Here is a 23,275-nt window from a genome sequence, read left to right as displayed (position 1 = left end):
TCGCCAATAAAACTTCAGATGAAGAAGAAAGGCAACGCAACTACTGCAGTACGTTGAGTTGGCCTGCCTACTTACTATATCCTAGAAACTTCCGTTAGAAACTGACTTTTTTTTTCTTGCCATATGTAAGACATAGGCTACATTGTAGCCAATATGTTCCTGTCCGTAAAGTGGCCGGTTTAGATTGTCGTAGCATATATTTTTTGCAGTGAAACCATATTCAACTAACCATATCCAACTAAATTAAAAGACGTTGGATGTTTTTTATGGTTTGACTTTCAATAAGGCGTCTGAAAAAAATGAAAGTGTGTTTCGTCGTGTGTGTGCTGAGCACGGTGGTAGTTTCTTGTTCGGGAGAAAATAGTCGCTTCGAGAAGTCATTCAACTATTCCCCGGGAATGATGCAATTCCTCCGGGAGACGCTCACGGATTTGTCCGAGGAGGCGCACGGTTACCTGGTCCACCTTCTCGGGGCAAGGTCCGTTGAAAATGCACAGAAGGTGAGGAACAAAGAATAGCCGGCTCTAAGTTTAGTTCGAATCATAAATTCTTAGTCTAATGATTCGAATTAGGTAGGTGCAAGTAGTAACAACTCGGCCATATACGGGAACCCTTATGCACAGCTTGTTTTAGTTCCGGATTTAGTGACCCATGTGTTTGCTCAAACAGAACCCTCTCAACCCTCCTATCAGTGTTTCTTTCAGGTGGTCAAGTATCTGGCTGAGGCAGCGGCCAGTGGAGCGAATGTGGTTATGAAGTACCTCGCCCAGTTCCTGATGGCAGCAGGAGTTGATGGTAAACAGCTGGGATCATTCGTTATAATATTAAAGGCAAAACAGATGTTAGATCAACACTCCTATTCCCACTTTAGGAATACAGGCCCAGAAAGCCATTGCAATACTCTAGTCAGTCACCAACACTGTTCCCAGAGAGCTAAAGCATGTCACGTGCAGGCCTTTTGTTTCAGCCCAGCACTAACACACCGAATCAATGTCTCGATGATCGGGTGTGTTAGAGCGGGGCTGGAGCAAAAACCTGCACAACCTGTGGCTCCCCAGGACCAGGGCTGATAACCAGTGCACTATTCAATAATTGAACAGACAGTTGTCAACACAAAAATAATCATTTCAAATAAGTCATTCTATTGATTGATCCCACATCGTGCAACATCAACACAACCCATATACAGTGCGATGGTACACTCACATCGTCATTTACTGTAACTGTTCTCTGTAGACACACAACACAAAACCGGATGAAAGTCTGACCTGCCAAGGGAGCCACTGACAGACATGCCCTGGTTTAGGTGTGTGCGCCAGACGGAGAAAGCTTTTTCTCCACATTGCCAACAGTAACCTACTAGGCGTTGTGACTAACTACCGGTACAATAATTACATAGCAACATACTAAAACCACATTTTTGCCAAGTCTTGGAATGGAGACAAGTAAAGGGGAGCATTTTAAGATTGCTAGGCCAGAAAATGCACTAATATCATGTGTATCTATTTCTTTCTGTCCTCCAGTTGAAATGCCTGTTAACAGTATCACCCCAGATGCTGTGGTCTATATCGGTCAGTGGCTTCTGCTGGCTCTCATTGGCTACTGGCTGCTGTCCCTGGCCTTCCGATGGGTGGCGTCCACTCTGAGGCGGGTCCTGTGGCTACTGAAGCTGGGTGTGGTTTTAGGACTGTTTTGCCTGATCCTAAGTGACAGCAGTGCTGGAACGGAGACTACGGCGCTGCGATTGGCCGGCCTGGTGAGCGTCTGCGTCCTATTGGGTATCGGGCATTCTGGCACCGGGGGCGACAAAACCTACCTGGAGGATCAAGTGAGGGTGCTAGAGAGACGAGTGAGAGAAATGGAGAGGAGGAAAGAGAAGTGAGGGGTGGCTGGATGGGAACTGAAAGGCCTTGTTTTGTACATTAACCTAGGTCTAGGATCGTAACAAGGACGTTGTACATAAAGTTGTTTAAAAACAAAAATGGTATCGTTTTGCATAATGAAGTACTTTGCCTTTTTCATAAAGATCTTAGTGAATGTGTGTGAGAAACAGAATTGACAGCAAATATGATTGGCTTGTTTTAAAGGAAACAGACGGACAGAGTATTGTGTTTTCTGTTTATTGAGGTGGACCTATGCATGTCCTACAATAAATGCTTTTGATATTCGCAGAATAGAAACACTAAACATTCCATAAGGTCTCGTGATATGTCATTGGAAATCATATTTTCTTCATGTCTACACGGATCACCTTTCATTCTCACGCCTTTCCAGTTATGGCAGTATACAACACAAACAAGTTCTCAAATAAAACAAAACTCATGCATACTTCCTATTACCTACATTTGAGATCTGTCCATTCCTTTTAAAGCGTGTTTGGTGTAGGGTGATGAGACAGTTGGTGCGAAAAACGTTTTAAAAGTAACTCCAAAAGTTTAAGCGTAATCAAGAGGCCTTCTCATCTGCCCTTCTCCAATTGAGATTTTTTTTCCTTGACCAACTAGGGCCAGGAGTTCACTGTTCTGGTTACATGGTCTGGAAATGACCTCTCCCTGAATATAATCATGTAAAATACATTTCTCACCCCCTGACCTGACCAGGGGTACATTCATTAGGAACCTAACGGAAGCAAAGAGGTTGAAACGGGTAGGGACTAACTGAATTTATCCCAAAAAGTTGTTACTGTTTGCTTCATTGTGCACTTATGAAGATACCCCAGGACAAGGCGGCACTGGATGCGTTTGTGTGATAAGGCTTAAGCAAACGACTAGATTAAATTCGAGGAGTGAAATCGGGGGAGGAGCAACGGCAACAGCCAAGTTTGGGCACGTGGTTTTGCACCAAATCTCAGACGAACATAAGTGTTGCCATTGTTATGAAAGTATTTCTTTGTAACGTTAAAATAATCACGTCTCCAACTCCCTTATCACACAATCATAATTTGAAATCATGCGGGTGTACATTGTACAAACAATGAGACTCCTATCACATTCATTTTGTATATATCCACTGTATACATAAATCAAGGCAAAGTTGGTTCCTTTTTCAGTCAAGAATCAACATGTTAGTCATGTTCGTGTGGGTCAAACAAAAACAACCTAATGATTGGTTGACTAATAGAGCCTCCCACAATGCAGGCGATGGCTGCAGGAGGAAGTTGGTGAAGAGCAACTGCAGAAACATGCAGTCAAAACTTCATATTACCTTTTTTTGGTAAGCTCATGCAGTTGACATTTAGGCACAAGTGGGATCATTTTTATCCCAATAATGCATCACACTTTGAAAGGTGGTGGCCACTGACTTGACAAAAGTGATCCGCTCGAACTGTCTGTAAAACCTTCAGGAGTGCGTCATTATTTAAGAGAAATAGGATTTTATATTTAAATACCAAAATGAGCCTTTTAAACCAAGATGATGTGTGTTGCAAATGGCACCCTATAGTACACTACTTTTGAGGGGGATGCAGACGATGTATAACGTCTTAATAAAATAGCGCCCTCCCAGTGTATTAATAAGTTAACTACATACCCACCCTGTTGAAATGACAGCAGTTTCATATGTAGAACTAAAATGATACATCATGCATATAATGAAAACGGCTATACTTTGGGAAGTAAAGTCATTTCTGATCGTATTTGCATATATATATATTTTACACACACACACACACTAAATATACACAACAGGAAGTGGCTACCTGACTGGCGGAGAGCTTTACTTGGTCTACCGAGTGGATGATGATTTGTCCTAGCATCTTCTGATTGTATGATTAGGAGTGATGTGGGTTCTGATTGGATTATGATACACTTAGAAAAAAAACATTTCCAAAAAGGTTCTTTGGCTGTCCCTATTTTTGGTTCCAGGTAGGGAGTTCTCAGGCAGTTATCGGTTGTGTTCCTATCCTCAGACAAATGCCAGATCTTACAACTGTTGGATAGCTATTTTACGTATCAGCTAACCACATGTTATCGACTGTGCACGACGGCACAGCCGATGACGTGGCACGCAACCATTGGTTGATGCATGCAGCGCCTCCGCAGGGGAACACGACCAGTGTTAAATTGGTGGAAGCCCTCAATGGCGCTGCACATGCCAATACTGCCTTTTGGCCACTAGAGGCCTCTATCATTCTATGGGCTACATTCCAATTCTCTTGTACACTCCCCTTCTAAAAATAACTGGACTGGGAATATGGTGGAAACTCCCTCAAAGACATTTTTTGCACTAATCCAATGCATGAGAGGGAGTGGATCTGTGCACACTTCTGGAGAAGGGTAGGGATCTGTGCACACTTCTGGAGAAGGGTAGGGATCTGTGCACACTTCTGGAGAAGGGTAGGGATCTGTGCACACTTCTGGAGAAGGGTAGGGATCTGGCCTCTGATTAAGTTTGACACGTTTCCCCCCCCCCGCCCAGACATTTTGACTGACTTCATCACAGCTATACAGGAAATAGTCCTTTTAAATGATCTCCTTTCCTTCACTAATATCCCATTTACACAGAGACAAAAAAAATAAAAAATAAAATTGTTACTTTCGTTTTTGTATATGTGAAAAGGGGTAGGGAGTAAAAAATAAAAAAAACATGGGTACATTTTTAAAAACCACCGAGACCTAGTAATGAAACCTGTTTTTTCACAGACCCTGTAACCAAAAAAAACAAACAAAAACGGTATCTATGAGAATGGATCTCTGTCTTTTTGCAGGGAAATTCATTAACACTTCCATTGTTTAACACCTCCCTAGTTTGAATCGCAAACAGGCCCCATGGTTTAACGGGGGTCATCTAAATATGCCTTTTTAAAAGGAATAATAATAATAATGTCAGAAAACAGTATAACACTCACCAGAAAAGGATGGATAGGTGATTTGAGGGGCAATGTCTAGGTCACAGTTACATCTACAACATACTGCTTCCTCTCCTATCCCTCCCCATTTATATAAGTGGTCACAGTCAAGGAGATGAGCAAAGGAAGCCATTGAACCGTATTCCGGACGGAGCCGTGGCAACATTACTAAGGCCGCTCCTGATTGGACCGATGACAGGCGTTCTACAGGAAGTTGGTGGGGGCATTTTTTCCTGTGTCGATGTTGAACTGGAAGGCTCCGTCTGTGGAGTGCAGAGTTTCAGAGGTGGGCGGGGGGACCTGGGGGGAGGACGGAGGAACAATGTCAGAAGCTGTGTGTATGAGTGTGAGAGAGTGTGTGTGTGAGTGAGGCGACTGACCTGGGGTGGTGGATGGGCAAGGAGGGGATCAGCAGGAGACATGTTCTCCATCTTTATCTCCTCATTCCCTGAGGGGGCGCTGTACATCACCGGCGCATACCCCTGAAACACACACAGTTACGCAAGCTTCCACACACACACACACACTAACTACACTCTGAGATGAGAAGGATCAAAACCAGAGTGGAATATACCATCGGCGCCACAGGGTACTGGTTAGGTGGCCCACTCTACTGTTAGTGGTCAGAGGAGACACAGGGTACTGGTTAGGTGGCCCACTCTACTGTTAGTGGTCAGAGGGGACACAGGGTACTGGTTAGGTGGCCCACTACTGTTAGTGGTCAGAGGAGAAACAGGGTACTGGTTAGGTGGCCCACTCTACTGTTAGTGGTCAGAGGAGACACAGGGTACTGGTTAGGTGGCCCACTCTACTGTTAGTGGTCAGAGGAGACACGGGGTACTGGTTAGGTGGCCCACTCTACTGTTAGTGGTCAGAGGAGACACAGGGTACTGGTTAGGTGGCCCACTCTACTGTTAGTGGTCAGAGGAGACACAGGGTACTGGTTAGGTGGCCCACTCTACTATTAGTGGTCAGAGGAGACACAGGGTACTGGTTAGGTGGCCCACTCTACTGTTAGTGGTCAGAGGAGAAACAGGGTACTGGTTAGGTGGCCCACTCTACTGTTAGTGGTCAGAGGAGAAACAGGGTACTGGTTAGGTGGCCCACTCTCCTGTTAGTGGTCAGAGGAGAAACAGGGTACTGGTTAGGTGGCCCACTCTACTGTTAGTGGTCAGAGGAGAAACAGGGTACTGGTTAGGTGGCCCACTACTGTTAGTGGTCAGAGGAGAGGCACAGTTAGATTGTAGAACAGAGGGAAGAGGAGTAGGGGCTGATTTGTAGAGTTGTGTAGAATAGGGTTGACTAGCATAGAGTGGAATAGAACAGAGTACACTCTTAGAAAAAAAATGTACTATGTAGAACCTTGAAGGGTTCTTTGACTGTACCCATAGGATAATCCTTTTTGGTTCCAGGTAGAACCCTTCCTACAGAGGGTTATACATGGAATGCAAAAGGGTTCTACCCGAAACCAAAAAGGGCTCTTGTATGGGGACAGCCGAAGAACCCTTTTGGAACCCCTTTTTTCGAAGATTGTAGAGTATAAATCCCTACCATCGGAGGAGCACCAGGGTTGTACTGTGGCTGGTTGGGTGGTGGGCCATTCCACTGTGGGGGCTGGGCAGGGGGGTACAAAGGGTCCTGGGAGGGGTAGCCTGGGTTGAAGCACTGAAACAAACCACAACAAAACACTGTCACACTCTTTTAGTTTTTTTTTCCCGAGGAGTTTCACCCCTGACGGGGGGGATTATGAGGGTTCACTAACAACCATACCAACCGCTGATATAATGGAGAGATGGGTGGACTCACAGAGAGAAACATAATGGAGGAGAGATGGATGGACTCACTGGTTGAGGTGGGGGTCCGGTCCATTGAGGCTGGCCAGGCATCCCAGGGTTGGGGGGAGGGTAAACCTGAGGGTAACCTCCCTGTACATGGAGGAGCACCACAGTAAAACAGAGGGACTCAAACACTATTGGTGTTGTATGTTCTTGGATGCTATTTTTTTTTTTTTATCCCTCGTGGGATAAATCAAGTATTTTGAATTGAATACTATATGCGATATACTCATACAAGTACTGTACATCAACAGATACTAACATGGACAACCACAGTTCCCAAAGTTAGATAGAAGGACTTATATACTCAACACATTATGGTTAATGACAAGACGAAGATAAGAAAACTACACACACACACAGTTGTGGCCAAAAGTTGAGAATGACACAAATACTAATTTTCACAAAGTCTGCTGCCTCAGTTTGTATGATGGCAATTTGCATATACTCCAGAATGTTATGAAGAGTGATCAGATGAATTGCAATTAATTGCAAAGTCCCTCTGCCATGCAAATGAACTGAATCCCCAAAAAACATTTCCACTGCATTTCATCCCTGCCAAAAAAGGACCAGCTGACATCATGTCAGTGATTCTCTTATTAACACCGGTGTGAGTGTTGACGAGGAAAAGGCTGGAGATCACGCTGTCATGCTGATTGAGTTTCAATAACAGACTGGAAGCTTCAAAAGGGAGGGTGGTGCTTGGAATCATTGTTCTTCCTTTGTCAACCATGGTTACCTGGAGGAACCATGTGCAGAAACACGTGCAGTCATCATTGCTTTGCACAAAAAGGGCTTCACAGGCAAGGATATTGCTGCCAGTAAGATTGCACCTAAATCAACCATTTATCGGATCATCAAGAACTTCGAGAGCGGTTAAATTGTTGTGAAGAAGGCTTCAGGGCGCCCAAGAAAGTCCAGCAAGCATCAGGACCGTCTCCTAAAGTTGATTCAGCTGCGGGATCGGCGCACCACCAGTACAGAGCTTGCTCAGGAATTGCAGCAGGCAGGTGAGAGTGCATCTGCATGCACAGTGAGGCGAAGACTTTGAGGATGGCCTAGTGTCAAGAAGGGCAGCAAAGAAGCCATTTCTCTCCAGGAAAAACATCAGGGACAGACTGATATTCTGCAAAGGTACAGGGATTGGACTGCTGAGGACTGGGGTAAAGTCATTTTCTCTGATGAATCCCCTTTCCGATTGTTTGGGGCATCCGGAAAAAAGCTTGTCCGGAGAAGACAAGATGAGCGCTACCATCAGTCCTGTGTCATGCCAACAGTAAAGCATCCTGAGACCATGTGTGTGGTTGCTTCTCAGCCAAGGGAGTGGGCTCACTCGCAATTTTGCCTAAGAACACAGCCACGAATAAAGAACGATACCAACACATCCTCCGAGAGCAACTTCTCCCAACCATCCAGGAACAGTTTGGTGATGAACAATGCCTTTTCCAGCATGATGGAGCACCTTACCATAAGGCAAAAGTGATAACTAAGTGGCTCTGGGAACAAAACATAGATATTCTGGGTCCATGGCCAGGAAACTCCCCAGACCTTAATCCCATTGAGAACTTGTGGTCAATCCTCAAGAGGCAGGTGGACAAACAAAAACCCACAAACTCAAAGCATTGATTATGTAAGAATGGGCTGCCATCAGTCAGGATGTGGCCCAGAAGTTAATTGACAGCATGCCAGGGCAGATTGCAGAAGTCTTGAAAAAGTAGTGTCAACACTGCAAATATTGACTCTTTTGCATCAACTTCATGTAATTGTCAATAAATGCCTTTGACACTTACGAAATGCTTGTAATTATACTTCAATATTCCATAGTAACATAAATATCCAAAATATCTAATGACACCGAGGCAACAGACTTTGTGAAAATGTATATTTGTGTCATTCTCAAAACTTTTGGCCACGACTGTGTGTGTGTGTGTGTGTGTGTGTGTATGCATGCATGCATGCATATATACATACATATACATATAATCACTATCTATTCCAATGACATATAAAACACAAGGCATGCATCTGGGCCTGGGCCATGATAGGACGTCTGCAATAACCACAGAAAATAAAACACGTCACGTTATTCCCGCTCAACTACAATACACCATGCGTTACTGCAACAATGTCATTATTCTAGTAGTGCAGCATGGGAGACGAGGAGAGACCGATTAGAGGGAGGAACCTAAGGGCAACTTCTACACGGGATTTGTCCCAAACGGCACCATATTCCCGAGTGAACTAGTTTTGACCGGAGACCTATGGCGAGAATCGGGTGCCGTTTCGTAGCCAAGCCACCATCTAACTATCCCTCACCGGCACACCAGGTCCAGGGGACACCCCTCCTCCGGGCATGTTGTAGCCGGGAGGGGGGTGCGGAGTCTCGGGGTTGTCCAGTTGGATGGCGGTGGTGTCGGGGGATTTGTTCTTGAAGATCCTCTTCCGGCAACAGAAGCAGATACTGGCGGGGATACCAAGCAGGAGGAGGAGGGCCATGAGGGGGTTGCCTGCTTCATACTCATGTTTGTCTGGAGGGGGATAGGGGGGGGGGGGGGGACAGGGAGGGAGGAGAGAGAGAGATGCAGAAGGAGCGAGACGGGTAAGTTAATTTGGGAGACATTGCAAAGCCGTAAGGGGAACAGGAGGGAGTGATTGACAGACGACATGTGTTTCACTCTATGCATGTTGTATTCTATCCCCCCCTCACCCCACCCGCCTCTTTCCCACCACCCCATAGCTTACTGAGCAGCCCTGTAGTCCTACAAATAACCAACTAATTAGTGACAAACAGGGACAGATGAGCTGCGAGTCAAACAATGTGTATCCCAAATGGCACCCTATTCCACTATGGGCCCTGGTCAAAAGTAGTGCACTATATCAGGAATAGTGTGCCATTTGGAACGAAGGGCCAGTATACCAGACCATTGGGAAGGGATCCTGATGCTGTGTCTATTTCCATGACCTACTCGAACTTCAACATGACCTAACAGAGGTAATTTAATTCTAAGAATTCTATGCAGCCAACACCACTTGTCTCTCTCTATACAGCACCAGTTTGTATCTCTCGGACTTGTTACTACTTACACTATGCACTAAGCATACTTGGATATTTGTGGACTAGTTTTGACCAGAGCCCAGTGTACAAAATAGGGTGCCATGGGGTGCTTATTACATACGCTGCGGCTACTGTTAATTATCTATCCTGTGGTCTAGTCACTTTACCCCTACCTACAGTGGGGAGAACAAGTATTTGATAGCCTGCAAAATCGGCATTGTTTCCTACTTACAAAGCATGTCGAGGTCTGTAATTTTTATCATAGGTACACTTCAACTGTGAGAGACGGAATCTAAAACAAAATCCAGAAAAATCACATTGTATGATTTTTAAGTAATTAATTTGCATTTTATTTCATGACATAAGTATTTGATCACCTACCAACCAGTAAGAATTCCAGCTCTCACAGACCTGTTAGTTTTTCTTTAAGAAGCCCTCCTGTTCTCCACTCATTACCTGTATTCACTGCACCTGTTTGAACTCGTTACCTGCATAAAAGACACCTGTCCACACACTCAAACAGACTCCAACCTCTCCACAATGGCCAAGACCAGAGAGCTGTGTGAGGACATCAGGGATAAAATTGTAGACCTGCACAAGGCTGGGATGGGCTACAGGACAATAGGCAAGCAGCTTGGTGAGAAGGCAACAACTGTTGGCACAATTATTAGAAAATGAAAGAAGTTCAAGATGACGGTCAATCACCCTCGGTCTGGGTCTCCATGCAAGATCTCACCTCGTGGGGCATCAATGATCATGAGGAAGATGAGGGATCAGCCCAGAACTACACGGCGGGACCTGGTCAATGACCTGAAGAGAGCTGGGACCACAGTCTCAAAGAAAACCATTAGTAACACACTACGCCGTCATGGATTAAAATCCTGCAGGGCACGCAAGGTCCCCCTGCTCAAGCCAACGCATGTCCAGGCCCGTCTGAAGTCTGCCAATGACCATCTGGATGATCCAGAGGAGGAATCATTAAGAACATTGAAGATGGGTCGTGGCTGGGTCTTCCAGCATGACAACGACCCAAAATACACAGCCAGGGCAACTAAGGAGTGGTTCCGTAAGAAGCATCTCAAGGTCCCAGAGTGGCCTAGCCAGTCTCCAGACCTGAACCCAATAGAACATCTGTGGAGGGAGCTGAAAGTCCGTATTGCCCTGCGACAGCCCCGAAACCTGAAGGATCTGGAGAAGGTCTGTATGGAGGAGTGGGCCAAAATCCCAGCTCCAGTGTGTGCAAACCTGGTCAAGAACTACAGGAAACGTATGATCTCTGTAATTGCAAACAAAGGTTTCTGTACCAAATATTAAGTTCTGCTTTTATGATGTATCAAACAAATACTTATGTCATGCAATAAAATGCAAATGAATTACTTAAAAAAAAAAGTGATTTTCTGGATTTTTGTTTTAGATGTCATCTCTCACAGTTGAAGTGTACCTATGATTAAAACAATTACAGACCTCTACATGCTTTGTAAGTAGGAAAACCTGCAAAATCGGCAGGTTATCAAATACTTGTTCTCCCCACTGTATATGTACAGTGCAGTCGCAAAATAGTCAGACCTCTACTTTTTCCCCATTAAATTACGTTACAGACTTCCTGTAACGGAAGACGTGGTGGGTCCAAACTTCTTCCATTTAAGAATGATGGAGGCCACTGTGTTCTTGGGGACCTGCAATGCTGAATACATTTTTTTGGTACCCTTCCCCAGATCTGGGCCTCGATAATCCTGTCTCAGAGCTCTAGAGACAATTCCGATATGGACCTTCGTGGCTTGGTTTTTTCTCTGACATGTACTTTCAACTGTGGGACCATAGAGACACGCTCGTGCCTTTTCAAAATCATGTCCAATCAATTGAATTTACCACAGGTGGACTCCAATCAAGTTGTAGAAACATCTCAAGGAGGATCGGGATGCACCTGAGCTCAATATTTCTGTATTTTACGAAAGCTTTTAAAAACCTGTCTTCGCTTTGACATTATGGGGTTGTCTGTAAAGTAATGAGGATTATTTATTTAGACCATTTTAAGAATAAGGCGTGTTGCGTTACAGCCTTATTACCTCATACCCCTGCTCATCAACTGGGTATTGGTACTCTGTATATAGCCATGTTATCATTACTCATTGTGTATTTATTCCTCATTATTATTATTATTATTATTATTATTATTTTTATTGTTGGGAAGGGCCCGTAACTAAGCATTTCACCAGTCCTACACCTGTTTTAAGAAGCATGTGACAAATAACTGTAGATTTTTTTTTTCATGATTTGGAACGCAGGAAGCGTCTGCGCAGACCAAGGTTTGGAGTGAAGTGGTATCCCTCCCAACACACACACACGATAACTCAGTAGAAGGGAGTAACGCTGCAGAGCTAACTAACAATCTATGGCAACACAGCGAAACCACAACCTGTGAGTTCCATCCTGACGATGGCGACCACCCGGTCTCGCGTGTCCTTCAGCGTGTAGTAGCCCACGTCCGAGGTGTTGACGTTCTGGATGCTGATCTTGGTGGAAAGGGTCTTGACCCGGTTCCAGTAGTCCGGGAGGTCCTGGGCCACCACTGCCCCATCATGCACCAGGGTGACGTTGGCGTTGGCGCCCGAGAAGGAGAGCGTGGCGTCGGCCTGGTCGATGCCCTCCAATGAGATGTGGAGTTCCTCGCCCACCACGCACTTCGTGTACTCACGCCTGGCTGAGAAAAGGAAGAACATGTTGCATTAGGGGGAAAGGGTGAGAGAGAGAAAGACAAAAGGCCAAGACTATAACAAAGTAATTGTTATGGCTATCTAATTAAAGGGATAGCCATAGTCCCAGGGTCAGATGAACTCGTGGATACCATTTATGAAGGACATTAGAGGTAGTTTTGTTTTGCGAGCCAATGCTAACTAGCTCTAGAGCATGCAAGCTGTTCCTATAGACTTCCAGTCATTGCGCTAACAGCTAGTTAGCAACTTCATTCAAACTTAAGCAGAGACATAAAAATGGTATCCACAAGTTCATCGGACTCTGTGGAAGTCCCTTTAAAATAACATGTCCCTTTAAAATAACATGCAAAGCACTCACTGGTCACAGCCACTTTGAGCGAGGAGATCTCCTTGTTCCAGTAGTCTCTCTGGACATAGGTCCCCTGGTCCTTGTAAGTCACCTTCAGGGGGCAAAGGTCAAACACTTAACAGGGACGATAAAATCAAACTTTATAAGTTAATTTAAAATCTCTTCACAAAAATATTTAAATAATATATTAAATGAAGAGGTAGAGGATGGTAGGTGCATTGCTGGGACAGGATGGGTGTTAAGTAATATTAACAGTACCGGTCAAAACCAAGTGGTGAGTTTTGTTAAGTAGGATACCATCTCCTCAAATCCCCGCTCAATGACCTCTGGTGGTATGATCTGAGTTGATATACTTTATTGTCCTCGGGGGTGAAATTTCACTTAGACAATTAAAGAGATAGTCACTCACTTTGTCCAGATACCAGCTCCTGTCGGTTCCTGTCCCAGACACCTTTCCTCTGGTGGCCCGGGACCCACGGTCCCAGTACAGGTACGTCTTCAGGGGCTCTGCAGCGGGGGTGAACTCCAGCTTCTCAGCACTCTTCGGGAGGTAGATCTTCAGCTGATGCCCGTGGGACAGACGCTTGTGCAGGTCGGGCACCACGTAGCCATCTGAGTGCGAGAGAGTGAGTTACAGAAAATGGTTGAGAGCAAAAGTGGAGAGAGAAAAAGGGTGAGGATTAAACACATTTTACTCCACATTATCTGAAGCCGCGGTAAACACAGATAATGTCGCTTGAAACCCTTTTAAAAACAACTTTAATCTACAAATTCTTGGCATCTGCTGACATTGTCTCAAATGGCATCTTCACTATAAAGTGCACTATGGGCCGTGGTCAAAAGTAGTGCCCTATATAGGGAATAGGGTGCCATTAGTGACGGGGCCCAAGGTTTCCGCTGTTGCCTAATGCAGTTGGTGGTGTAGGAAGGTGTGGTGCAGGAGCCGTAAACGGGCCCTACCTACACGGCAGTGTACTTTTGAACATTCCTGTCTATTCATCTTGAAATGTCAACCAAATATCATTTGTCCATTAACTGTGTTTTCACATGTTTTTTTGTTGTTGGTTTGTTCGTGACCTTTCAGTGGAATGTAAGAGCCGGTAAAGCGGGAGTGCCGTGGGGTTCTGGTGACACTCCCCGCTCGCAACCCCCGGCTGGGGATAGGGTTAAAAATCAGTATGTCATTCTTCCCAGCTTTCTCCCTTCTCCACCCGTGTCATTTATTTTCTTTCCTCTTATATATATATATATATATATATATATATATATATTTTTATATATATATATATTTATATATATATATATATATATATAATAAAGAGGAAAGAAAATAAATGACATCTGAGTGCGAGAGAAGAGAGAAAGCTGGGAAGAATAATATATATATATACACACACACACACACACACACTCTCTCTCGCACTCAGATGGTTACGTGGTGCCCGACTATATATATATATATATATAAAAATAAATACACAGGAAGCTCCAACTCACCCACACTGAGAACGGTGCCCAGCAGGATCCAAAGACTCCACATCATCTGTATTGGCATATCACAAGAAATTGTATTATGAACAGGTTGCGAATACATAAAATAACCCAATTTACAGTGATGCTGATCATTTATACAGTACAACTACACCAAAAGAATGTCTTCTGTGCAATCTAAATAGTCACAACAAAACCGGGGGAGTGATTGAAAACAGCCTGTGTGGCATCGGTATGAGTCAGAAGCAGTTCTTCTAGTGCAGTGATGGGAAACTGGAGACCCTCAGATACATTTCCCAAAAAAGTTGTGGGCAACCGCAGACCCTCATGAGGAGTTCAGATTTTGTTGGATTTAGAGATGAGCGCAAATAATGCAAATCAACTGAGCTCAAATGTAGGCTATTTGCAGCTTTACCTTTAGGAATGTTAAAGTAAAAATCGCAAAACTGAAATGATCACACCCCCCTCTTATTTATTATACTATAAAAAGCTTAACTGATCCTAGATCCACGGCATTCCTACTCTGAGACACTTAGGGGTCCATGGAGTTGCCAAGGTAACGTGGGCTCCCGAATCACAACCGGCCGTGATTGGGAGACCCATAGGGTGTCGCACAATTGGCCCAGCGTCGTACAATTGGCCCAGCGTCGTCCGGGTTTAACCGGTGTAGGCCATCATTGTAAATAAGAACTCACACAACATGGCCGGTCACACCGCTACCCCCCCGTCATGTCTCAGAACAAACTTTATTGTACAACCCTTCCTGTTGTTGTAATGCTTACAGTCCTCTCCCACACACAGCACAGCCACCGTGGAAAAAAACACAGTTTACCCACATCCTCTGGAATTTGCACGCTACAGAAGTGTGGAATTCGATGCTTCACATTTCGTGATTCTATGGCAATATGGCTCTGTGATAAACTATTATAGCCTTGTACCTTTGTGTAGCCTAACCATCAAACAATCTCTGAAACTTTATTTTAAATCATTGCCACACTAAACCGAAAGGTGGGCAATTTAGTCAGCCAATTGAAATGAAACTAGGAGACTAGCATAACCGTTTGATAAGGATCGGACCATTTCCCCCGCCCATTTTTTTCTAAAATGACATACCCAAATCTAACTGCCTGTAGCTCAGGACCTGAAGCAAGGATATGCATATTCTTGTTACCCTTTGAAAGGAAACACTTTGAAGTTTGTGGAAATGTGAAATTAATTTAGGAGAATATAACACATTAGATCTGGTAAAAGATAATACAAAAAAATAAATCTCATCATCTTTGAAATGCAAGATAAAGGCTAATATGTGACTTAGGAATCTAAGGAATCTTTAGATTTTGGCCACTAGATGGGAGCAGTGAATGTGCAAAGTTGTAGACTAATCCAATGCCCCATTGAATTTCTGTTCAAAATGTATCAAGACAAACCAATTAGGCACGTTTGGGCTATCAATACATTTAATTTCATAATTGTGCACTCTCCTCAAACAATAGCATGGTATTATTTCACTGTAATAGCTATTGTAAACTGGACAGTGCAGTTCGATTAACAAGAATTTAAGCTTTCTGCCCATTTCAGACATGTCTATGTTCTTGTTACTTAAAACATCATGCTAATCACATTAGGGCACGTTAGCTCAACCATCCCGATCACATAAGAGGTTAAACGGCCTCAACCTGATGAGGATCCATAGAACACTAGTTAGTAGTGGCCGTCTCTGCCGAGAACTGGCAGTTCACATGGGGCTGTATAATCTACAGAGAATGATGCTTTTACTTTGGGAGTGGGACAATAGAATTTAAGCAACAACAAAAAACAAACAATGATGAACCAGAACCACATTCAAGCAGATTTCTAGGAATGAAGGAAGTCTACTATTTTATATTTTCTTAAAAAAAAAAAAAAAAAAAAAAAAAATCCAATGCAGACATTTTTATCTCAATGTCAAATAATTTCTGGGTAACAATTAAGTATCTTACTGTTTTCAATGTAAATGGTAAAACAAAAAAAATCAAAAGAAGCTTCTTAGCAAAGAGAAATTTCTCAAGCAAGATTTTTGCCAGGACTGTCTTGGAGTGGTCGGAGCGGGGAGGGGAAAACTGAAAACTAGCTGTAATTGGCAGAGAGGTTTGGAGACAACGGGGAGGGAGGGAAATACTAGTTAGACCTTTCTTATTGGTCTATAAACTAATTTGCTGCCTGGTGATGTCACGAAGCAGGCCAAAACTCCATCCCACCAAATCAGGCTGACATTTCAAATAGCTATTACACTAAAAAGGGGATTAGAATTTCCACAGTATTATTCCAACCCCATAGTGTGGAAATTAAGAGTTTATTCCCAAAATGCTAGATCCACCAATTTTTCACATTTGTTTTTTCATCAGAAATTCTTGATCATGGGTACCTTCATGTGTGTTTATTATATTATTGTTCTCAGATTGATAATTCATAGTGTATGAAAAACGCTATTTATGACTTGTTTAACTGAAATGGAATGTTCATATCCTGTATATTTGACTGTGATATGTGGGCATCTCAAGTATCTATTTTAAGATTAATCCACTTACTGTGTCATTATGGATAAGAGCATCTGCTAAATGAATAAAATACCAAATGTAAATGTTTTGCATACAGATCTCATATTACTGCATCGAATTATTTTGGTATAATATGTTTAGACATGTCACAAATGTATCATTTCTTTATAAAAAAGGAGTTATTTGTTACATTTGACTGTGTAAAACCTAGCAGTACTACTTATTTATTTGAGAGTGAGGCGGATGTATGTAGCCTATAGCATTTTGCTGAAAAAAACAAACAAACATACGATTAGCCTCAAATGAAACCCTCAAGTGATAGATTTTAAACAAATACATGTCTGTCCTCAACAGTGTCTCTCTCCATTTTCCGGGAGGAGCTTCACGCAGTGACCGGAGATGGCAGAGCTGAAAGCGTAGTCTGAGTTTAGTGAAAAGAACGCCGCGGGCGTGTTCAGACCCGCAGCAGAAATTCTTCGCGTATTTATTCCGCGTTAAAATCTATTGGGAACTCGTAACTGGGAACTAGGAAATCTACGACCTCCTAATTTAGTGGGTTCGAAACAACTGAAATCGGGAAAGAAACGGGCTCCGACTGTGAAAAATCGATTTGAACGGTCAACCCGCTCGGAATTCCAACTCGGGAACTCTTTCTAGAGGAAAACATGTGTTAACATTGCCAAAGCAAGTGAGGTTCCGACCTGAAGATCACTGATGTCACGGGTTCCTAGTTGTCTTAAACGCTGCATTAACACTGCGAAGCCAAATGGCAGTTGCAGTTGGTTAAGTGCATTACACGATAAAGTAAATTATAGCAGGGGTAGGAAGTCCGCAGGACATGGGCAGCAGGTAATAAGTTATACTACTTACAACTAACAATGATAAATGTCCGTTGGGGGAGGGTCGGGTGTCAGCGGCATTGGAGTGGAGTGGCTGTACCAGGTTGTGATGCAACTCGACATTATCGATGGTGTTCCTATAGAACACTGCGAGGGCCATCGAGGACAGGTCACATTTCAAATCAAACTTAATTTGTCACATAAGCAGAATACAACAAGTGTTGACCTTACCGTGTAAAGCCCTTAACCAACAGTGCAGTTCACGAAGAGTTAAGAAAATATTTACCAAATAATTTAAAAAAGTACAACTTTTTTTTTTTTTTTATCAAGTGAGATTTTAAACGAATACATGTCTAATTGAACAACCCTATGCCATGATTAGATAGTGAAAAAATTAAATCAACATTTCTTAACATGGATATGCAGTGTTTTGGAATGAAACTCTTCAAATATACATAAAAACACAGGATTGTCACGTTTTGGACTGCACTGTGCCATTAACGCCTATAGTGCGGTTCACTGTGACCGGGGAGACAGCGAGTCTGACTCAAAACAATATGCACACACGCACAACCCACCTTGCACGAGACAGGGAGACTCGCACGCAAACGCCCAGACACCGTGGATTACGATGCAATAAAAATAACAAGAATCTCCAAAGCAAATTCTAAACAAACATCACTGAACAAGGCAATTGAAGTAAATCCTACAAAGAGTGTCAACTGCCTGTTGCAAAGAAACAGGCTGGATAAACTAAAAAGCCACAATGAAACATTTCACTTTGAGCAGTAAACATGGACCTCACACACACTTCTTATTGTGCATGCAGAAGAAATAGATAGGGAGACATACCTTGATATGAAAGAATCCAGCTGATTCTTTTGCTGTTTTTCTCATAACAGTGTCTCTCTCTATTTTCCGGGAGGAGCTTCACGCAGTGACCGGAGATGATATAACTAAAAGGGTAGTCTGAGTTTAGTGGGGGGGGAAAACGCACGGGCGTGTTGGGACTGCTAATGACGGACGAGTAGACAATGGACCTGATCGGACAGCTCAGAGCCTCTGCTCTTTTCTGTCCATAAGAAACAATTGGATTGGTGGAAGAGGCAGGCCAGGAGCAAGGAAGGAGGGTGTGGTCAAGCAAGGCAGCAGAAATTCCTCGCGTATTTATGCCGCGTTCAAATATACTGGGAACTAGGAAATCTACGACTTCCGACTTTAGTGGGTTCAAAACAACTGTGAAAAAAACGAGCTCCGACCTGAAGATCACTGATGTCACGAGTTCCCAGTTGTCTTAAACGCGGCATTAACACGTGACTTCCCACATTGCTTCATCAGTACGATAGTCCCAAATGGCACCCTGTTCCTCTTAGTGCTCTGCTCTGGCCAAAAGTACTGCATTACAGGGAGTAGAGTGCCATTTGGGATGTATGTTCTAGAAGATACAGGAGGAGACAATGTATCTAGATGATTCTCTCAAAATAATGGTAATTACTGTTTGAAAATGATAACTTGTTATAGCTTACTATTAATAGTCTTTAGAAGCCTAGAAAACTTTGTTTTCTCAGAGCCTAGGCCTAAGTGATGTGCTCTAATTTAGGCGTTCATTCTAGTTTAGCTTACTCTAAAATGGTATTGCCTCTAACCTAAAGTGAAACAAATTGTATTAATTCACATTGATAGCAATATATTATAGCAGGGGTAGGAAGTCTGCAGGACAGGGGCAGCAGGTAATCATTTATACATATTTACAACTGTAACAATTATGAATGTCCATTGGGGTGGAGGCAGCGTAAATATCCATTGGGGTGGAGGCAGGGTAAATATCCATTGGGGTGGAGGCAGGGTAAATGTCCATTGGGGTGGAGGCAGCGTAAATATCCATTGGGGTGGAGGCAGGGTAAATGTCCATTGGGGTGGAGGCAGGGTAAATGTCTATTGGGGTGGAGGCAGGGTAAATGTCTATTGGGGTGGAGGCAGGGTAAATGTCTATTGGGGTGGAGGCAGGGTAAATGTCTATTGGGGTGGAGGCAGGGTAAATGTCTATTGGGGTGGAGGCAGGGTAAATGTCCATTGGGGTGGAGGTAGGGTAAATGTCCATTGGGGTGGAGGTAGGGTAAATGTCCATTGGGGTGGAGGCAGGGTAAATGTCTATTGGGGTGGAGGCAGGTTAAATGTCCATTGGGGTGGAGGCAGGGTGAATATCCTTTGGGGCGGAGGTAGGGTAAATGTCTATTGGGGCGGAGGCAGGGTAAATATCCATTGGGGTGGAGGTAGGGTAAATGTCTATTAGGGTGGAGGCAGGGTAAATATCCATTGGGGTGGAGGTAGGGTAAATGTCCATTGGGGTGGAGGTAGGGTAAATGTCCATTGGGGTGGAGGTAGGGTAAATGTCTATTGGGGTGGAGACAGGGTAAATATCCATTGGGGTGGAGGTAGGGTAAATGTCTATTGGGGTGGAGGCAGGGTAAATGTCCATTGGGGTGGAGGCAGGGTAAATGTCTATTGGGGTGGAGGCAGGGTAAATGTCTATTGGGGTGGAGGCAGGGTAAATGTCCATTGGGGTGGAGGTAGGGTAAATGTCCATTGGGGTGGAGGTAGGGTAAATGTCCATTGGGGTGGAGGCAGGGTAAATGTCTATTGGGGTGGAGGCAGGTTAAATGTCCATTGGGGTGGAGGCAGGGTGAATATCCTTTGGGGCGGAGGTAGGGTAAATGTCTATTGGGGCGGAGGCAGGGTAAATATCCATTGGGGTGGAGGTAGGGGGTAAATGTCTATTGGGGTGGAGGCAGGGTAAATGTCTATTGGGGTGGAGGCAGGGTAAATATCCATTGGGGTGGAGGTAGGGTAAATGTCCATTGGGGTGGAGGTAGGGTACATGTCCATTGGGGCGGAGGTAGGGTAAATGTCTATTAGGGTGGAGGCAGGGTAAATATCCATTGGGGTGGAGGTAGGGTAAATGTCCATTGGGGTGGAGGTAGGGTAAATGTCCATTGGGGTGGAGGTAGGGTAAATATCCATTGGGGTGGAGGTAGGGTAAATGTCCATTGGGGTGGAGGCAGGGTAAATGTCTATTGGGGTGGAGGCAGGGTAAATGTCTATTGGGGTGGAGGCAGGGTAAATGTCCATTGGCGCGGAGGCAGGGTAAATGTCCATTGGGGTGGAGGCAGGGTAAATGTCTATTGGGGTGAAGGTAGGGTAAATGTCCATTGGGGTGGAGGCAGGGTAAATGTCTATTGGGGTGGAGGCAGGGTAAATGTCTATTGGGGTGGAGGCAGGGTAAATGTCCATTGGCGCGGAGGCAGGGTAAATGTCCATTGGGGTGGAGGCAGGGTAAATGTCTATTGGGGTGAAGGCAGGGTAAATGTCTATTGGGGTGGAGGCAGTGTAAATGTCTATTGGGGTGGAGGCAGTGTAAATGTCTATTGGGGTGGAGGCAGGGTAAATGTCCATTGGGGTGGAGGCAGGGTAAATGTCTATTGAGGTGGAGGCAGGGTAAATGTCTATTGGGGTGGAGGTAGGGTAAATGTCCATTGGGGTGGAGGCAGGGTAAATGTCCATTGGGGTGGAGGCAGGGTAAATGTCCATTGGGGTGGAGGCAGGGTAAATGTCCATTGGGGTGGAGGCAGGGTAAATGTCCATTGGCGCGGAGGCAGGGTAAATGTCCATTGGGGTGGAGGCAGGGTAAATGTCCATTGGGGTGGAGGCAGGGTAAATGTCTATTGGGGCGGAGACAGGGTAAATGTCCATTGGGGTGGAGGCAGGGTAAATGTCTATTGGGGTGGAGGCAGGGTAAATGTCTATTGGGGTGGAGGTAGGGTACATGTCCATTGGGGCGGAGGTAGGGTACATGTCCATTGGGGTGGAGGCAGGGTACATGTCCATTGGGGCGGAGGTAGGGTACATGTCCATTGGGGTGGAGGCAGGGTAAATGTCTATTGGGGCGGAGGCAGGGTAAATGTCCATTGGGGTGGAGGCAGGGTAAATGTCTATTGAGGTGGAGGCAGGGTAAATGTCTATTGGGGTGGAGGTAGGGTAAATGTCCATTGGGGTGGAGGCAGGGTAAATGTCCATTGGGGTGGAGGCAGGGTAAATGTCTATTGGGGTGGAGGCAGGGTACATGTCCATTGGGGTTGAGGTAGGGTACATGTCCATTGGGGTGGAGGCAGGGTAAATGTCTATTGGGGCGGAGGCAGGGTAAATGTCCATTGGGGTGGAGGCAGGGTAAATGTCTATTGAGGTGGAGGCAGGGTAAATGTCCATTGGGGTGGAGGCAGGGTAAATGTCCATTGGGGTGGAGGCAGGGTAAATGTCTATTGGGGTGGAGGCAGGGTACATGTCCATTGGGGCGGAGGTAGGGTACATGTCCATTGGGGTGGAGGCAGGGTAAATGCCCATTGGCGCGGAGGCAGGGTAAATGTCCATTGGGGTGGAGGCAGGGTGAATGTCCATTGGCGCGGAGGCAGGGTAAATGTCCATTGGGGTGGAGGCAGGGTACATGTCCATTGGGGTGGAGGCAGGGTAAATGTCTATTGGGGCGGAGGCAGGGTAAATGTCCATTGGGGTGGAGGCAGGGTAAATGTCTATTGAGGTGGAGGCAGGGTAAATGTCTATTGGGGTGGAGGTAGGGTAAATGTCCATTGGGGTGGAGGCAGGGTAAATGTCCATTGGGGTGGAGGCAGGGTAAATGTCTATTGGGGTGGAGGCAGGGTACATGTCCATTGGGGCGGAGGTAGGGTACATGTCCATTGGGGCGGAGGTAGGGTAAATGTCCATTGGCGCGGAGGCAGGGTAAATGTCCATTGGGGTGGAGGCAGGGTAAATGTCCATTGGCGCGGAGGCAGGGTAAATGTCCATTGGGGTGGAGGCAGGGTAAATGTCCATTGGGGTGGAGGCAGGGTAAATGTCCATTGGGGGAGGGTCGGGGGGGCCAGAGGCAGTGGAGTGGCTGTACCAGGTTGTGGGTTGGCGCCCCCCCCCTTGGGTTGTGCCGTGGCGGAGATCTTTGTGGGCTATACCCGGCCTTGTCTCAGGATGGTAAGTTGGCAGTTGAAGATATTCCTCTAGTGGTGTGGGGGCTGTGCTTTGGCAAAGCGGGCGGGGTTATATCCTGTCTGTTTGGCCCTGTCCGGGGGTATCATCGGATGGGGCCACAGTGTCTCCTGACCCCTCCTGTCTCAGCCTCCAGTATTTATGCTGCAGTAGTTTATGTGTCAGGGGGCTAGGGTCAGTCTGTTATATCTGGAGTATTTCTCCTGTCTTATCCGGTGTCCTGTGTGAATTTAAGTATGCTCTCTCTAATTCTCTCTTTCTTTCTCTCTCTCGGAGGACCTGAGCCCTAGGAACATGCCTCAGGACTACCTGGCATGATGACTCCTTGCTGTCCCCAGTCAACCTGGCCATGCTGCTGCTCCAGTTTCAACTGTTCTGCCTGCGGCTATGGAACCCTGACCTGTTCACCGAACGTGCTACCTGTCCCAGACCTGTTGTTTTCAACTCTCTAGAAACAGCAGGAGCGGTAGAGATACTCTTAATGATCGGCTATGAAAAGGCAACTGACATTTACTCCTGAGGTGCTGACATGTTGCACCCTCGACAACCACTGTGAT

General features: G+C 45.1%; 3 protein-coding genes and 1 long non-coding RNA gene across 10 annotated transcripts in view; 3 read left to right on the top strand and 1 right to left on the bottom strand.

Annotated features, from left to right (window-relative positions):
• The first annotated feature begins 22 nt into the window (after positions 1-22).
• LOC118362987 (transmembrane protein 109-like) lies at positions 23-2,187 on the top strand. The gene is made up of 3 exons (XM_035743743.2): positions 23-500; positions 693-795; positions 1,524-2,187. The coding sequence occupies exons 1-3, from the start codon at positions 300-302 to the stop codon at positions 1,880-1,882; spliced, it is 663 nt and encodes a 220-aa protein (XP_035599636.1). The 5' UTR covers positions 23-299; the 3' UTR covers positions 1,883-2,187.
• Positions 2,107-18,743, bottom strand: LOC118362986 (uncharacterized). Of its 2 annotated transcripts, none has more exons than XM_035743742.2 (10): positions 18,519-18,743; positions 14,297-14,342; positions 13,209-13,411; positions 12,809-12,890; positions 12,153-12,437; positions 8,998-9,209; positions 6,691-6,771; positions 6,398-6,511; positions 5,227-5,328; positions 2,107-5,146 (listed from the first exon to the last, which is right to left on the bottom strand). In XM_035743742.2, exons 1-10 carry the CDS (start codon positions 18,561-18,563, stop codon positions 5,051-5,053), a joined length of 1,266 nt encoding a protein of 421 aa, XP_035599635.2. In that variant the 5' UTR covers positions 18,564-18,743; the 3' UTR covers positions 2,107-5,050. The 2 variants fall into 2 exon arrangements, with proteins under 2 accessions (XP_035599635.2, XP_052342612.1); XM_052486652.1 differs by lacking the exon at positions 18,519-18,743 and adding an exon at positions 18,245-18,454.
• LOC127913654 (uncharacterized) lies at positions 5,305-6,388 on the top strand. 4 transcript variants are annotated; one of them, XR_008086323.1, is made up of 3 exons: positions 5,305-5,446; positions 5,497-5,794; positions 5,845-6,388. It is a non-coding gene; the product is annotated as an uncharacterized LOC127913654 (long non-coding RNA). The 4 variants fall into 4 exon arrangements; XR_008086322.1 differs by having other exon boundaries at positions 5,335-5,496; positions 5,595-5,794; XR_008086324.1 differs by having other exon boundaries at positions 5,348-5,496; positions 5,595-5,794; positions 5,895-6,388.
• The window catches only part of LOC118362984 (pre-mRNA-processing factor 19), a 20,678-nt gene continuing 14,626 nt past the window's right edge, over positions 17,224-23,275 (top strand). Inside the window, exons 1-2 of one of the 3 annotated variants that reach the window (XM_052486648.1) lie at positions 17,224-17,676; positions 22,995-23,270. In XM_052486648.1, coding sequence (XP_052342608.1) covers positions 23,210-23,270 — 61 coding nt within the window. In that variant the 5' untranslated portion in view covers positions 17,224-17,676; positions 22,995-23,209. Of the gene's footprint in view, positions 17,677-19,019; positions 19,154-22,994; positions 23,271-23,275 lie in introns of those variants that run through there. The other 2 variants (XM_052486649.1, XM_052486651.1) reach the window with 2 other exon arrangements.

This window comes from Oncorhynchus keta, chromosome 29 (assembly GCF_023373465.1).
Source record: "Oncorhynchus keta strain PuntledgeMale-10-30-2019 chromosome 29, Oket_V2, whole genome shotgun sequence".
In the NCBI taxonomy this organism is placed as follows: Eukaryota; Metazoa; Chordata; class Actinopteri; order Salmoniformes; family Salmonidae; genus Oncorhynchus; species Oncorhynchus keta.
The sequence above is the reverse complement of the archived record's forward strand: the minus strand, read 5'-3'. Positions and strand labels throughout refer to the sequence as shown.